General features: G+C 42.0%; 2 protein-coding genes across 2 annotated transcripts in view; one reads left to right on the top strand and one right to left on the bottom strand.

Moving 5' to 3' along the window:
* The window catches only part of LOC146453961 (uncharacterized), a 119734-nt gene that overhangs the window by 47815 nt on the left and 55557 nt on the right, over positions 1 to 16362 (bottom strand). The gene's annotated exons all lie outside the window — the stretch shown is intronic.
* On the top strand, positions 558 to 2336 carry LOC146453964 (uncharacterized). Its single transcript, XM_085095965.1, has one exon. It carries the CDS (start codon positions 840 to 842, stop codon positions 1956 to 1958), a length of 1119 nt encoding a protein of 372 aa, XP_084952091.1. The 5' UTR covers positions 558 to 839; the 3' UTR covers positions 1959 to 2336.

Genomic DNA, 16362 nt, shown 5'->3' with positions numbered 1-16362 from the left:
ATGCCGTCCCACCACACATTTTCCCCTTCCTGCTTAGCCCCGATCTTAGCGTTCCAGTCGCCCATCATCATAATCATGTCATGCCTCGGAATCTCGTCAGTAACCCTCTGTAACATGTCATAAAAGCTATCCTTTGTCTCTTCATCCGCCTCATTCGTTGGTGCATATACTTGAACCACTGTCGTTTTAATGAATCTTGATGTGAATCGTGCAGTCATAATTCTATCACTAACTGGCATCCAGCTCTCTAAGCAACCAGCCGTTTGTTTGGTCATCACAAGTGCAACGCCACTTTGGTGTATGTTATCATCTCTTCCCGAGTACAGAATAGTTTCGCCAGTCTGTGTCTTGAGCCGTCCAGAGCCAGACCATCGGCATTCGCTAATGCCCAGGATATCCAGGTTGTACCTTTGCATCTCCCTAACTACTTGGGCTGTTTTTCCCACGCTGTACATTGTCCTAACATTCCAATTTCCTATGCTTCATATACTTTACATTGAAATAATTATCTTACAATAGCGGGAAAAACGATAAGTGGGTTTAAGTCTTCGAAAAAAATCGTCGGACATAAAAAATTACCCCACCCCGCCCCCGCTAATGTTTGCCCTGAATTTTGTTCACAGGAAGTTTTTCCGCACTTTCTAAAATTACAGTAGCACGTGCTCCTCGCATCGCATTCACAACTCGTACGAATTCGGATTGCAGTTTTTAAATAGAGCTCGCGAGAACTGAACTATAGTCCTTTTTTACCTTTACTTCTGTATATATTTTTCTCTTTTACGTGTATATAATCGTGTTCCTGTACATTTTCCTGTAAATAGTTTTCATATTCTTGCGGAATGGCCAGAAACAAGCGAAAAAACATAAAGGACAAGGAACATTTCAAAACAATCCGAAAGAACGCCAAGAGGAGATGGCGAAACAAGAAGGCGAGTGAAAAAGCCATGAAAAAGCTGGTTCACGACAACCGTGGCAGCGACTGCCAACCACTGTGTAAACCAGGTGCAAACCAGGAAACGAACACCGTAAAAGAGGTGGAATTGCCAGAAAGAGAGACGGAGACGAAAGAAACGACTCAAAAGCCTCCATCGCACGAGGGAAGTGAGAAGAACACCCCAGAAGTCGTGGAATTGCGTGAAAGGCAAGCTGAGACAAAAGAAACGGGCAAGAAGTGTCCATCGCACGTGAGACGTGCCAGCCCAGCGATAAAGGAAATTCGCTCTACGGAAATCGTCCGCTCTGAAAAGTTCTTGGGCTCCGGAACTTTTGGGTCATGCTACCTTGCCCACTACAGAGGGTACATCGTTATCGTCAAAGAGTTCAAGGTTAAAGAGAAGACGTCCTTGGACGACGTTAAGAAAGAAGTTCGCCACGAGGCAACAATGATCAGTCACTTAGGCGATCATCCGTGCCTGCCACTCCTGTTTGGAATCGTCACCCGAAGCGAACCCTTGCGTCTGATCATCCAGTTCCACGGTGAAAAGGACAAGAGTTTAACTTTGTCACATGCCATGAGAAAGAATGCTGTCACCAAACCAAGTTGGCTACGAATTCTGAAAGAAATCGCAAAAGGCCTTTCGCACATACATCGACGCGGTATCTTGCATAATGACCTGAAAGCCAATAACGTTGTGCTTGAGAAACGGAAAGAGTACAACCCGGTGATCATTGACTTTGGGAAATCAAGGTTTACTTCAGACCCAAAGCAAGCTATGTCTTTGTCGGTGTCTTCCCAAGCGGCTTACCGGAAACGATACCCGCACATCGCTCCCGAAATTGTTTGCGGGAAAGGCATCCAAAGTGTGGCGTCGGACATTTTTTCCTTCGGGAAAATGGCATTGGACGTGCTGGATTTGCTTCCAACAGCGACTGCCGAGTCGCTTAAGGCAGCAAAATTGGCCTGTTCTGACAACCCGGAGAAACGCCCCTCGATTAAAGAACTTTGTGCCACTTTGTAAAATGGACTAACGGAACAACAGAACATTTAAGCGTGAACAAGTTGTGCTTAATATTTCGTTCTTCGCCTATATAACCTATTATGTGCATGTATATTTTTTGACTGCTGTGTATTTTCCCACCATATTACATTATTGGCCTTGAAGTTTTTCATTACGGAGAGTGAGTGTAGAGATTGTGGGCTTCCTGTAATTTCGCGATCGCTTCTTTTGTGTTAGACTGAGAAAAGGCCTTGTGATCAAGGATTGGGGTATTGTTGCGGTCGACTCGTAATTTTATTTCCGTTGTTTTGGCTATGTACATAGTAAATGCTGTCAAGACGTCAGTTTTAACGGTTTGAACAATATATTACGTTATGGAGTAAATTATGCGAGGCTTTAGTTGTGTTCCTACTTTCGTAATTGGCGGTTTATTCTTCCCGCGAAGTCAGACGTGATCGAGTGTCCTCGCGCGAAAAGCCACGCAAATAATCTTTTTACGTCAAAAAATGCCCGGGTTAGAGGTTTAATACTTCTCTCCGCATGCACTTTGGAAATCAACAAGTGAGATGAAGCGCTACCACAAATATTTAAAAGCGACACTTCGATGGGGCTCATAGTGCGATCTGTTATCTTGGGTTACAGTTAATAATAAGCCATGGACCGATTCAATCGGTCCTTAGCCTAATTTGCATGCTGTTTAGATAGAATACAAATCATGTCATACAGACGTCTTCGTGAACATTTCAGGAGACTTACAAGATCGTCGCATTTGCGTTCGAAATATTGAGGCATGTTTCACAGACCATGGGCTTGAAGCTAAGTTGATATTGATGGTCTATTACTTGTTATTTTAATTATTTTTGCAAACCTGTACATGAGCAATATTGCATTGTGATCACAGCATTTATGGGAATGGAGCAAAGATTTATCAGCGTCCTTGAATAACCCAGTTTCATTTAGTTATCGAAACACCGTCAACTGAAACTCCCGCTTAGTGAATTCTTTGAAAAACTACCCAACAACGATATAAGGGAGTAGAAAGAGGGAGTAGTTCGTTTTAAAAAATGATTCCGGCAGTTCTGACAGGCATACTGAAGTTAATCTAGACTGGTGAAGTTCAGATATCGGAAGAACACCGTGCACAATACCACAGCAGACTATATGTTTCTTGGAATGAATGAGATGGACTATCTTAACATCATGATAAATTTTGCATCATGGGAAACTCGGTAAAAACCCGAGCATAAGATGGGATTTGGACCCACGACCCTCCATGATCTAGCCGGATGCTCTAAAAACTGAGCTACTCCATGGTGAGCAAGGGCAAAATGTGGGTCCTTGACTAGAACTGCATCACGCAGTCACATAGTCAAATCAATATAGGTCTACATTAATCAAAACCACATCACGCAGTCATATTAAGGCATATCAAACAGGCACATATGACTCATAACTGCATCGCGCAGTCACATTAAGGCATATCAAACAGGCACATATGACTCATAACTGCATCATGCAGTCACATTAAGGCATATCAAACAGGCACATATGACTCATAACTGCATCGCGCAGTCACATTAAGGCATATCAAACAGGCACATATGACTCATAACTGCATCGCGCAGTCACATTAAGGCATATCAAACAGGCACATATGACTCATAACTGCATCATGCAGTCACATTAAGGCATATCAAACAGGCACATATGACTCATAACTGCATCGCGCAGTCACATTAAGGCATATCAAACAGGCACATATGACTAATAACTGCATCGCGCAGTCATATTAAGGCATATCAAACAGGCACATATGACTCATAACTGCATCACGCAGTCACATTAAGGCATATCAAACAGGCACATATGACTCATAACTGCATCCCGCAGTCACATTAAGGCATATCAAACAGGCACATATGACTAATAACTGCATCCCGCAGTCATATTAAGGCATATCAAACAGGCACATATGACTCATAACTGCATCACGCAGTCATATTAAGGCATGTCAAACAGGCACATATGACTCATAACTGCATCGCGCAGTCACATTAAGGCATATCAAACAGGCACATATGACTCATAACTGCATCGCGCAGTCACATTAAGACATATCAAACAGGCACATATGACTCATAACTGCATCACACAGTCATATTAAGGCATATCAAACAGGCACATATGACTCATAACTGCATCGCGCAGTCAAATAAAGGCATATCAAAAAGGCACATATGACTAATAACTGCATCACGCAGTCACATTAAGGCATATCAAACAGGCACATATGACTCATAACTGCATCACGCAGTCATATTAAGGCATATCAAACAGGCACATATGGCTCATAACTGCATCGCGCAGTCACATTAAGGCATATCAAACAGGCACATATGACTCATAACTGCATCACGCAGTCACATTAAGGCATATCAAACAGGCACATATGACTCATAACTGCATCACGCAGTCACATTAAGGCATATCAAACAGGCACATATGACTCATAACTCCATCACGCAGTCATATTATGGCATATCAAAAAGGCACATATCACTCATAACTGCATCACGCAGTCATATTAAGGCATATCAAACAGGCACATATGACTCATAACTGCATCACGCAGTCATATTAAGGCATATCAAACAGGCACATATGACTCATAACTGCATCACGCAGTCATATTAAGGCATATCAAACAGGCACATATGACTCATAACTGCATCGCGCAGTCACATTAAGGCATATCAAACAGGCACATATGACTCATAACTGCATCACGCAGTCACATTAAGGCATATCAAACAGGCACATATGACTAATAACTGCATTGCGCAGTCACATTAAGGCATATCAAACAGGCACATATGACTCATAACCGCACCACGCAGTCATATTAAGGCATATCAAACAGGCACATATGACTCATAACTGCATCGCGCAGTCATATTAAGGCATATCAAACAGGCACATATGACTCATAACTGCATCGCGCAGTCATATTAAGGCATATCAAACAGGCACATATGACTCATAACTGCATCACGCACTCATATTAAGGCATATCAAACAGGCACATATGACTCATAACTGCATCACGCAGTCACATTAAGGCATATCAAACAGGCACACATGACTCATAACTGCATCACGCAGTCATATTAAGGCATATCAAACAGGCACATATGACTCATAACTGCATCACGCAGTCATATTAAGGCATATCAAACAGGCACATATGACTCATAACTGCATTGCGCAGTCACATTAAGGCATATCAAACAGGCACATATGACTCATAACTGCATCACGCAGTCATATTAAGGCATATCAAACAGGCACATATGACTCATAACTGCATCACGCAGTCATATTAAGGCATATCAAACAGGCACATATGACTCATAACTGCATCACGCAGTCATATTAAGGCATATCAAACAGGCACATATGACTCATAACTGCATCACGCAGTCATATTAAGGCATATCAAACAGGCACATATGACTCATAACTGCATCGCGCAGTCATATTAAGGGATATCAAACAGGCACATATGACTCATAACTGCATCACGCAGTCATATTAAGGCATATCAAACAGGCACATATGACTCATAACTGCATCGCGCAGTCACATTAAGGCATCTCAGACAGGCACATATGACTAATAACTGCATCACGCAGTCACATTAAGGCATATCAAACAGGCACATATGACTCATAACTGCATCCCGCAGTCATATTAAGGCATATCAAACAGGCACATATGACTCATAACTGCATCGCGCAGTCACATTAAGGCATATCAAACAGGCACATATGACTCATAACTGCATCACGCAGTCATATTAAGGCATATCAAACAGGCACATATGACTCATAACTGCATCGCGCAGTCACATTAAGGCATATCAAACAGGCACATATGACTCATAACTGCATCACGCAGTCATATTAAGGCATATCAAACAGGCACATATGACTCATAACTGCATCACGCAGTCATATTAAGGCATATCAAACAGGCACATATGACTCATAACTGCATCACGCAGTCATATTAAGGCATATCAAACAGGCACATATGACTCATAACTGCATCACGCAGTCATATTAAGGCATATCAAACAGGCACATATGACTCATAACTGCATCACGCAGTCATATTAAGGCATATCAAAAAGGCACATATGACTCATAACTGCATCGCGCAGTCACATTAAGGCATCTCAGACAGGCACATATGACTAATAACTGCATCGCGCAGTCATATTAAGGCATATCAAACAGGCACATATGACTCATAACTGCATCACGCAGTCACATTAAGGCATATCAAACAGGCACATATGACTAATAACTACATCACGCAGTCACATTAAGGCTTATCAAACAGGCACATATGACTCATAACTGCATCGCGCAGTCATATTAAGGCATATCAAACAGGCACATATGACTAATAACTGCATCACGCAGTCACATTAAGGCATATCAAACAGGCACATATGACTCATAACTGCATTACGCAGTCACATTAAGGCATATCAAACAGGCACATATGACTAATAACTGCATCACGCAGTCATATTAAGGCATATCAAAAAGGCACATATGACTCATAACTGCATTGCGCAGTCACATTAAGGCATAACAAACAGGCACATATGACTCATAACTGCATCACGCAGTCATATTAAGGCATATCAAACAGGCACATATGACTCATAACTGCATCGCGCAGTCACATTAAGGCATATCAAACAGGCACATATGACTCATAACTGCATCACGCAGTCATATTAAGGCATATCAAACAGGCACATATGACTCATAACTGCATCGCGCAGTCACATTAAGGCATATCAAACAGGCACATATGACTCATAACTGCATCACGCAGTCATATTAAGGCATATCAAACAGGCACATATGACTCATAACTGCATCGCGCAGTCACATTAAGGCATATCAAACAGGCACATATGACTCATAACTGCATCACGCAGTCATATTAAGGCATATCAAACAGGCACATATGACTCATAACTGCATCACGCAGTCATATTAAGGCATATCAAACAGGCACATATGACTCATAACTGCATCACGCAGTCATATTAAGGCATATCAAACAGGCACATATGACTCATAACTGCATCACGCAGTCATATTAAGGCATATCAAACAGGCACATATGACTCATAACTGCATCACGCAGTCATATTAAGGCATATCAAACAGGCACATATGACTCATAACTGCATCGCGCAGTCACATTAAGGCATCTCAGACAGGCACATATGACTAATAACTGCATCGCGCAGTCATATTAAGGCATATCAAACAGGCACATATGACTCATAACTGCATCACGCAGTCACATTAAGGCATATCAAACAGGCACATATGACTAATAACTACATCACGCAGTCACATTAAGGCTGATCAAACAGGCACATATGACTCATAACTGCATCGCGCAGTCATATTAAGGCATATCAAACAGGCACATATGACTAATAACTGCATCACGCAGTCACATTAAGGCATATCAAACAGGCACATATGACTCATAACTGCATTACGCAGTCACATTAAGGCATATCAAACAGGCACATATGACTAATAACTGCATCACGCAGTCATATTAAGGCATATCAAAAAGGCACATATGACTCATAACTGCATTGCGCAGTCACATTAAGGCATAACAAACAGGCACATATGACTCATAACTGCATCACGCAGTCATATTAAGGCATATCAAACAGGCACATATGACTCATAACTGCATCGCGCAGTCACATTAAGGCATATCAAACAGGCACATATGACTAATAACTGCATCACGCAGTCATATTAAGGCATATCAAAAAGGCACATATGACTCATAACTGCATTGCGCAGTCACATTAAGGCATAACAAACAGGCACATATGACTCATAACTGCATCACGCAGTCATATTAAGGCATATCAAACAGGCACATATGACTCATAACTGCATCGCGCAGTCACATTAAGGCATATCAAACAGGCACATATGACTCATAACTGCATCACGCAGTCATATTAAGGCATATCAAACAGGCACATATGACTCATAACTGCATCACGCAGTCACATTAAGGCATATCAAACAGGCACATATGACTCATAACTGCATCGCGCAGTCACATTAAGGCATATCAAACAGGCACATATGACTCATAACTGCATCGCGCAGTCACATTAAGGCATATCAAACAGGCACATATGACTCATAACTGCATCACGCAGTCAAATTAAGGCATATCAAAGAGGCACATATGACTCATAACTGCATCACGCAGTCACATTAAGGCATATCAAACAGGCACATATGACTCATAACTGCATCGCGCAGTCATATTAAGGCATATCAAACAGGCACATATGACTCATAACTGCATCACGCAGTCACATTAAGGCATATCAAACAGGCACATATGACTCATAACTGCATCGCGCAGTCACATTAAGGCATATCAAACAGGCACATATGACTCATAACTGCATCGCGCAGTCATATTAAGGCATATCAAACAGACACATATGACTCATAACTGCATCACGCAGTCATATTAAGGCATATCAAACAGGCACATATGACTCATAACTGCATCACGCAGTCACATTAAGGCATATCAAACAGGCACATATGACTCATAACTGCATCGCGCAGTCACATTAAGGCATATCAAACAGGCACATATGACTCATAACTGCATCACGCAGTCACATTAAGGCATATCAAAGAGGCACATATGATTAATAACTGCATCGCGCAGTCACATTAAGGCATATTAAACAGGCACATATGACTCATAACTGCATCGCGCAGCCACATTAACGCATGTCAGAGATGCAACCCAACCTCGTTCCCAGGGCCTTTTCCCTAGCTTGCAACGATCCAACTAAAAAAAGCGAGTCTATTAGAAATAACATCATGATAAGTTTTTGCATCATCAGAGTTTCCCATGATGAAAAAACTTATTATGATGTTATTTCTAATAAAGATTCGCTTTGGTGGAATATTTTAAGCCTGGTGAATAAATGACACTGATATATTATTCAGTATGTGACACAGGCATACTCGGAAAAAGGAAATCGGAGAGCTCCTATCAGGAGTCGAACCTAAGACCTTCCGGTTACTAGTTCGGATGCTCTACCACTGAGCTACAGGAGACTCGTGGGAGCTAAAGCCATTAAACTAGGTTCATAGGACAGACATCCTGCATACTGCTAGGATTGAAATGTCATGTGTGGCACGATGATGTATTATTCAGTAAGTGACACAGGCATACTTTTTTCCCATAAACCTAAATATGGAGGCATGCATCACAGATGCTTGAAGCTAAGTTGATATTGATGGTCTTTGTTTTTGTTACTTGTAAACCCGCACATAAGCAATATTGCCTAGTGATCACAGTTCAACTGAGAATACAGCAAAAATTTATCAACACAGCTTGAACAATCCAGTTTCATTCCGTTATGGAAACACCCTCAACTGAAACTCCGCCCTGTAAATTCTTGGAAAAACTACCCAGCAACGATATAAGGGACTCCAAAGTGGGAGTAGTTCGTTTGGAAATGCTAAATGAATCAGTTCTGACAGACATACTGAAGTTAAGTTAGACTGGTGAAGTTCAGATATCGTAAGAACACCGTGCACAAGATCAAATCGCTGGAAGAGCTTCCACCCAGAAGCCGATTTACTTCCAATTTATCATTGTGCAAATACGTACCATTGCAAGGAACTCGTTTCTGGAGCCAAAACGTTTGTCTTTCCAAATTTGAACACCGTACAGACAACGGAAGAGTTTTTGTAAATGCCGAGTAGTAACGTTGAAATATCCCTGAAATACGGATCTCAAGCGACGAATTTTAAGAATGTTAGCACCAAGGAGGGCGTCTTAGAATTCATTTCGACATTCCCGAACCAACTGAGATCAGGGTACGAGATTAAGAATTCATTTGAACATGGATTCGGATTGTAACAAAGTGGAACGAAAGACATATTTCTTTAAATTGTTGAGTCAAGTTGGACTTCTTCTTGTATCTCGTGATTATCACATGTGCCGTAATCTCGCAAAAGAAAAATTGTGAGCGGGAGTGTAATGACAGCTGTGACGGTCTGGTAAAGTACGCCTTAAAGTTTATTGAGGATAACAGTCATCGGTCGTATGCGTCACGAAATGTAAACCCGAGAAATAAAAGTCGCTTGAGACTCCCGTTATACCAACTTTCGAGCCAGGACGAAAAGAATATAATCTCTGTTATTTGCCCAGCGAGCATACTTGGTGTAAGGCGTCAAGGGCAATACGCCAACTCCAGTACAAAACATACTCCTGTCACGATAAACTATTTTTACGGCAGAATGTTTTGTTGAACGTGTGCTCAACCTGTTACGCTAAGATTCATTTCCTGACTGTTTGACATTATTGACGCCATTATTTACATCATTAAAATTATCAAAAGGAGTAGACCAAGTGGGTCACATATATGTTAGAGGACAGAACGCAAATGTACTTTTTGGTTTCTGGACCTCGCGGAAAGTTCTCAAATGAGGACTAATTCCAGTATCACTAGGTACAAACTAAAATCGAACAGGTGGTAAGATGTGTCATCATTTGATTGGGATTCAAAACGTAAGATTTGTATCATACACGAGGACAATTTCGTTTATTTTCTGGGTGGCAGATGGCGTATTACTTGCTTAAGCAATGCTGATAGGTATAATCTGGTTGGTAACTTGTAAGTGGGAAAACTGATTGCTGAGCTGATTGAAGGGCGATCTGAGGCGTAGGGCGCAATGCGCATACGAAAGTTCCAAAGATTCTGTAACTGGTCTGATTCGTGTTAAGGATAAGCTGCACGCATTAGTTCAGTATTTCTAGACTCCGGCTGTGCAGAAAAGTTTAGATCAATGTAACACAAGCTTGAAGACATGAAGTTACTGATCCATTAATAACAATTAAATGTTACGAAACTGTTCAAAATGAATGAAAAAAGAAAACCTAAATGCCCGATAGGCGTATAGTTTCAGTGGCTGGAGTTTGATGTATGAGAATTAATCCGGGCCTCGAAAGTGTAATTTCTAACATTCTTGGTAAGTGGGAGATTTTTAACTGCTATAGAATCTTCCCGTTTTTTGCTCTTACAAGTGTTTTATGTCTGATATGAAACATTATTAAAACTTGGGATTTCTTAGCTACGGTGTCATAACTTAGAATGTTGATCTTGTTTGTATTTTTATTTGCAGCGCTATCTTCCACTATGGGGGGTATAGAATGGTCAATCCGAGACTTTGCGAGACTGCGAGACCCTTGTATAACATTGCGAGACCGAGACCCAAACGTTAATATCGAATCCGAGCCCGAGACTTTACCTGTAACAAATCCGAGCCCGAGACTCAAAAATCCTCTTAGCAGATCGAAGTGTTGAAAATATTTCGAGTTTATGGTACGTAACATGACAAAAAAACTCCAACGGAAGCCACAACGGAACCCAGCTAACGTACGAAAAATTGATTTTGGTTAATATCGGGTGCAATTTTTGAGATTGTGAGACCCAAATTACAAAAATCCGAGACTTCGAGACAGTTCAACGTGTAGCGATCCCGAGATTCCGAGACTCTTGTTTAGAATCCCGAGATTTCGAGACTGGGCGGATATTTTCCGAGACACATGATTTTCGATAGGACCATTCTATACCCCTACTATGTCCTCTTGTTGCTATGCCACAAAAGTGGTCAGTCGCATTTTGCAAAGCTCTTAAATTCGCTGCTTTTGTTATTCATATTTCTACCTTCGCCATGTTTATTCTTTTCTTTTCTGGGCTCCGACGTGTCGTTAGAACATTGTTGTAATGAGACGATCACGGCATCAATGTTGGAACTGGGACTTCCTCATGTTCGCTGCCCACCGTTAGTTAGCTACTTTAGTCCACCGATTGAACAGGCTTATTTACCAGGATCAGCTTAAGTTTTTAACTACAACATATAAACCACTACCAGATTCCTTACTTAACACAAAACTAATCGATTCCGTTCCTGGAATTCATTTTCACTTTGGGAAAGACAGAGTCCAATCTTGTTATGATGTTGTGCTTCTCAGCTTGGAGTACGATTTTAGAAGTCTTTTCTGTCATAACCAACAGTATTTCTAGAATATATGAGAAGCCTCAGTTTAGCGCTTTCGACGGGACCCCCTAGATTCGCTCCAGCTGTAAGAGACCGTATTTCTCGATACCTGGGCATTGTTAGAATGAACGCAATAGCCGCAGAAAACCTCCTTGCACAATAGAGCAAAGGGTCTTGATGTATTGTGTATCTGTACTTCTCGTTTTGCGCTTCAAGTTTTGAATAAAATTTCTTTCTATATTAAACAAGAAAATGTTTGTACTGAAGTTGAGTAATTGCCCTTGGCGCCTTACACCAAGCATCCTCTCTGGGCAAACAAAAGAGAGTATTTTCTTTTCGTCCTGGCTCGAAAATTGGTCAAGGGACTTTTTCGGCCTTACGTTTTGTGACCGATGGCTGTTTGATTCAATGAACCTCAAGGCGTCCTTTACTAGACCTACACAGATGTCATTACAACTCACAAGTTTATTTTTCGCGATATTACTACTCAGGTAGTCACGAGATACATGAACAAGACGAACGTGACGGGATGTTTATTGTTCGGAATATAAGCAAGAGTTTTAGTTGACAGTGTTTCTATAACTGAATGAAACTGAGTTATTTAAGGGCAGTGATAAATTTTTGCTGCATTCCTAGTTCAGTGTGCTATGATGACAATGCAATATCGCTCTTATACATGTTCTTATGCGGGTTACAAGTCATTAAAAGAACAATAAATATACTGACCACAGAGACCATCAACATCAGCCTGGCTTTAATCAGCTCAGTCATGCATGGCTCAATTTTGCAAATGCAAATGCGACAGTGTCGAAAGTGTCTTGAAATAATCACGAATACGTCTGCATAACATGAGGTGACCTTGTTTTAAATTCCATTATATTCCAGTAAAAGATTATATTTTCCAAAGCACTTGATACGACAAATGAATCGCAATATCGTAACAGCCAATTCGATGTTTATAAGTGTAATATCTTAAGGAACAACACTACGCCATTTGTGGCTGCCCGCAGCCGGTCCAAATCTGAATAGTTTATTAATGCACTACCGAATATGCTTATACATAACAATATGCACGTACACGTGTATATGCTACTGAATACTGAATATGCTAATACATAACACTTCTTTCCCGCCAAAAAAAGAAATGACAACAAAGGTAATACATAACACTACTTTCCCGTGAAAAAAAAAAAAGGAAAATAAACCGAAAAAAAAATAACTTTGTTCCAAGTCCTCACTAAAGTTTCCTTCTTGAAACTCAGTTTCTCTCACAAGTGCAACTTTTCAACTGGTTTCCTTATTCTAGTCGAGCGTCTTAGGTAAGTCCGTGCTTCATTGACATGTGTCGGTTCCTTGTAACACCTGTTTCACTAACGCTTCCTTCACCATTCGAACTGACCTCTCAGCAGCACCATTTGAAGCAGGGTGGTAAGGAGGAACTAACGTGTGCTTGATACTATTCTGTCTTATGAACAGGGCAAACTCAGCAGAAGTAAACTGAGGGCCATTATCTGACACTAATTGTTCTGGAAGACCATGTTCAGCAAATATAAGCCTCAATTCATCAATGGTGCCCTCGGTAGTTGTGGAGGTCATATGCTTCACGTCTATCAATTTCGAATGACTGTCAATTAGCAAGGGTTTCTGGCAGAAATCAACATGAATCCCCTAAAAGGGTCTTGTTGGCCACTTCCAGGGATGCAAGGGCATCTTTGGTGGTAAACTCCTCACATTCTGACACACTGAACAACTCTTGACCACGCGTTCAAATTCTCCATCTAACCTAAGCCACCACATGAAACTGCAAGCGACAGCTTTCATACTGCACACACCCGGGCGCTCCCAGTGCAATTCACCCAGCAATTGACTTCTAAGACTCACAGGAACTACCATACACGCGGATTCTCCAGAGCACACAGCCTTGCTTGCACGACAGTTCATTTCTTCTGCTGTGGAGCAGTTTCAGCTCCACATCATCACAGGTCTCTGGCCAACCATACAAAGTATTCTGATACACCTTGCTCAACATCGGATCCTTAAGAGTTGCCTGTGCAATATCCGCCGCCATAACCGGAAACTCTTCACGAACCACTCCTATTCTGTAAATCTCACCCTCCATGCCCAAACTTGAATCCTGATGAGGCAATCTTGATAAAGCGTCAGCGTTCAAATGTTCCACTGACTTACGATACTCTAGGTCGTAGTCATACGCTGATAGCACAAGTGCCCATCTCTGCATGCGTGCCGCGGCAAGAGTAGGAACAGCATACTTTGGACCCAAAATGGCTTGCAGAGGTTTGTGGTCGGTCACAAGCGTAAATTTACGCCCGTACAAGAACTGTTGAAAACGTCTCACCCCAAACATCGATTTGGGTGTAATTCTTCTCACTGACACTCAATGTCCTTGATTCAACTGCGATTGGCCGCTCGTGCCCATAATCCATGACATGACTAATCACCGCACCAAGTCCGTACGATGAAGCGTCACATGCAAGTCGAAGTTCTCTTTTGGCATCATAACGAACAAGTAGGGCATCACTACCCAAGTTTGACTTGCACGTTTCATACGCTCTCTGTTCTACACTTACACTACACTACAATTCCACGGGACATCTTTCTTCAATAACTGATGTAATGGCGCAAGAGTTGTGGCCAACCCTGACAGGAAACGCGAGTAGTGCTGCACCATGCCCAGAAACGACCGCAATTCACTCACATCCCTCGGCACTGGAGCATTCTTTATGGCTGAAAACGTCTCCTGTACTGGATAAAACCCGTCACCATCCACTCGCAGACCAAGGTACACAACTTGCTTCGTCAAGAAAATGCACTTCTTCAGGTTTAGTCGCACGTTGTACTTGTGTAGTCTGTCCAACACTTCCGCCAGGATCTCCAGGTTTTCTTTCGTATCGACACCTCCGATAAGAATATCACCTTGATTGCATACGCACTTTTCAACTCCTGCGAAGACTTTGTCCATCGTTGCTTGGAAAATGTTCGGTGCAGATTTGACACCATATGGCAGCTTTGTATACGCGTACAATCCCTTATGGGTGTTAATGCTTAGGTACTTCCGGCTGGCTTCATCAACACTCATTTGCGCATACGCATGCGTCAGGTCGAGTTTAGTAAACACCTTGGATCCAGCCAGTGTGGAGTACAGATCTTGTGCTGTTGGGAGAGGATATTGTTCATCATCGACCACCTAATTGATCGTCACTTTGTAATCACCACAAATTCTGGCCGACCCGTCAGACTTTGGCACGACAACTATTGGGCTAGCCCAATCACTCTGTTCGACTTTGACAATAACACCGTTTTCCTCCAGCTTGTTAAGCTCTGCTAGCACAGCTTCTCTAAGGACATATGGCACCGGGCGTGACTTGAAATAAATTGGAGTTGCATTTTCGTGTACACGGATATGCGCTTCCAGCCCATTCAATCCATCATACCCTTCTCTGAACAGATCAGTATGCTTCTCAAGGATGTAGTCTAATTCCTTGTTCGCCGAAATCGCGCCGGCCAAACTGAAACCTTCATTCCAATTCAGCTTGAGTTTGTCCAACCAGTTCCGCCCGAGTAGGGTTGGTTTGCCCTCTTTTTCCGCCACAATCATTGGAAGGGTGTGTTCCTGTCCAGCATGCACAACTTTGCATGTGATCTGACCACATGTCTGCAACGTTTCGCCTGTGTATGCATGTCTTCAGCTTTATGTCGGTCGTTTGAAGTGGAATAGACACGAATTTCTTGACGTACGTATCTCTGCTCATGATAGAATAATCGGCGGCTGTGTCAATCTGCATATCCATGTTCTCGCCGTTAATATCCACCTCAACATGGTAGCTTTTGCTACCTTTGCTGCTCGTAGCATAAAGTCCAAAAATCCCCAATTCATCATCCGGACCTTCATTATCCACTGGTGCATCTCCGTCAACGAAATCGGCGTCTAGGTGCTAAATTCTTCCTCCAGTGACTGGCTTCCCTTGAACCCTTTTTTTACACACCAGAGCAATATGTCCGATTTCCTGACATCTATAGCATGTTGCATCTTTAATTTTGCAAGACTTAGGTGAGTGGTAACCATTGCACCGCGAACACTTGGCTCCTCTTCGTCGGTTGTTTTCACTCGCACTGAGCTTATTAACTGAACTCGTCGCTTCTGGTCCAACACCAGAGTTTGGTCGGCTAAACTCTCGACTGTTCTTGTCTGCCAACTCCATTGAAATAGTTTATTAATGCAATACCGAATATGC

Source organism: Pavona decussata, unplaced genomic scaffold (assembly GCF_977016875.1).
Source record: "Pavona decussata unplaced genomic scaffold, jaPavDecu1.1 SCAFFOLD_321, whole genome shotgun sequence".
In the NCBI taxonomy this organism is placed as follows: domain Eukaryota; kingdom Metazoa; phylum Cnidaria; class Anthozoa; order Scleractinia; family Agariciidae; genus Pavona; species Pavona decussata.
This window is presented reverse-complemented; position numbering and strand designations above follow the sequence as displayed.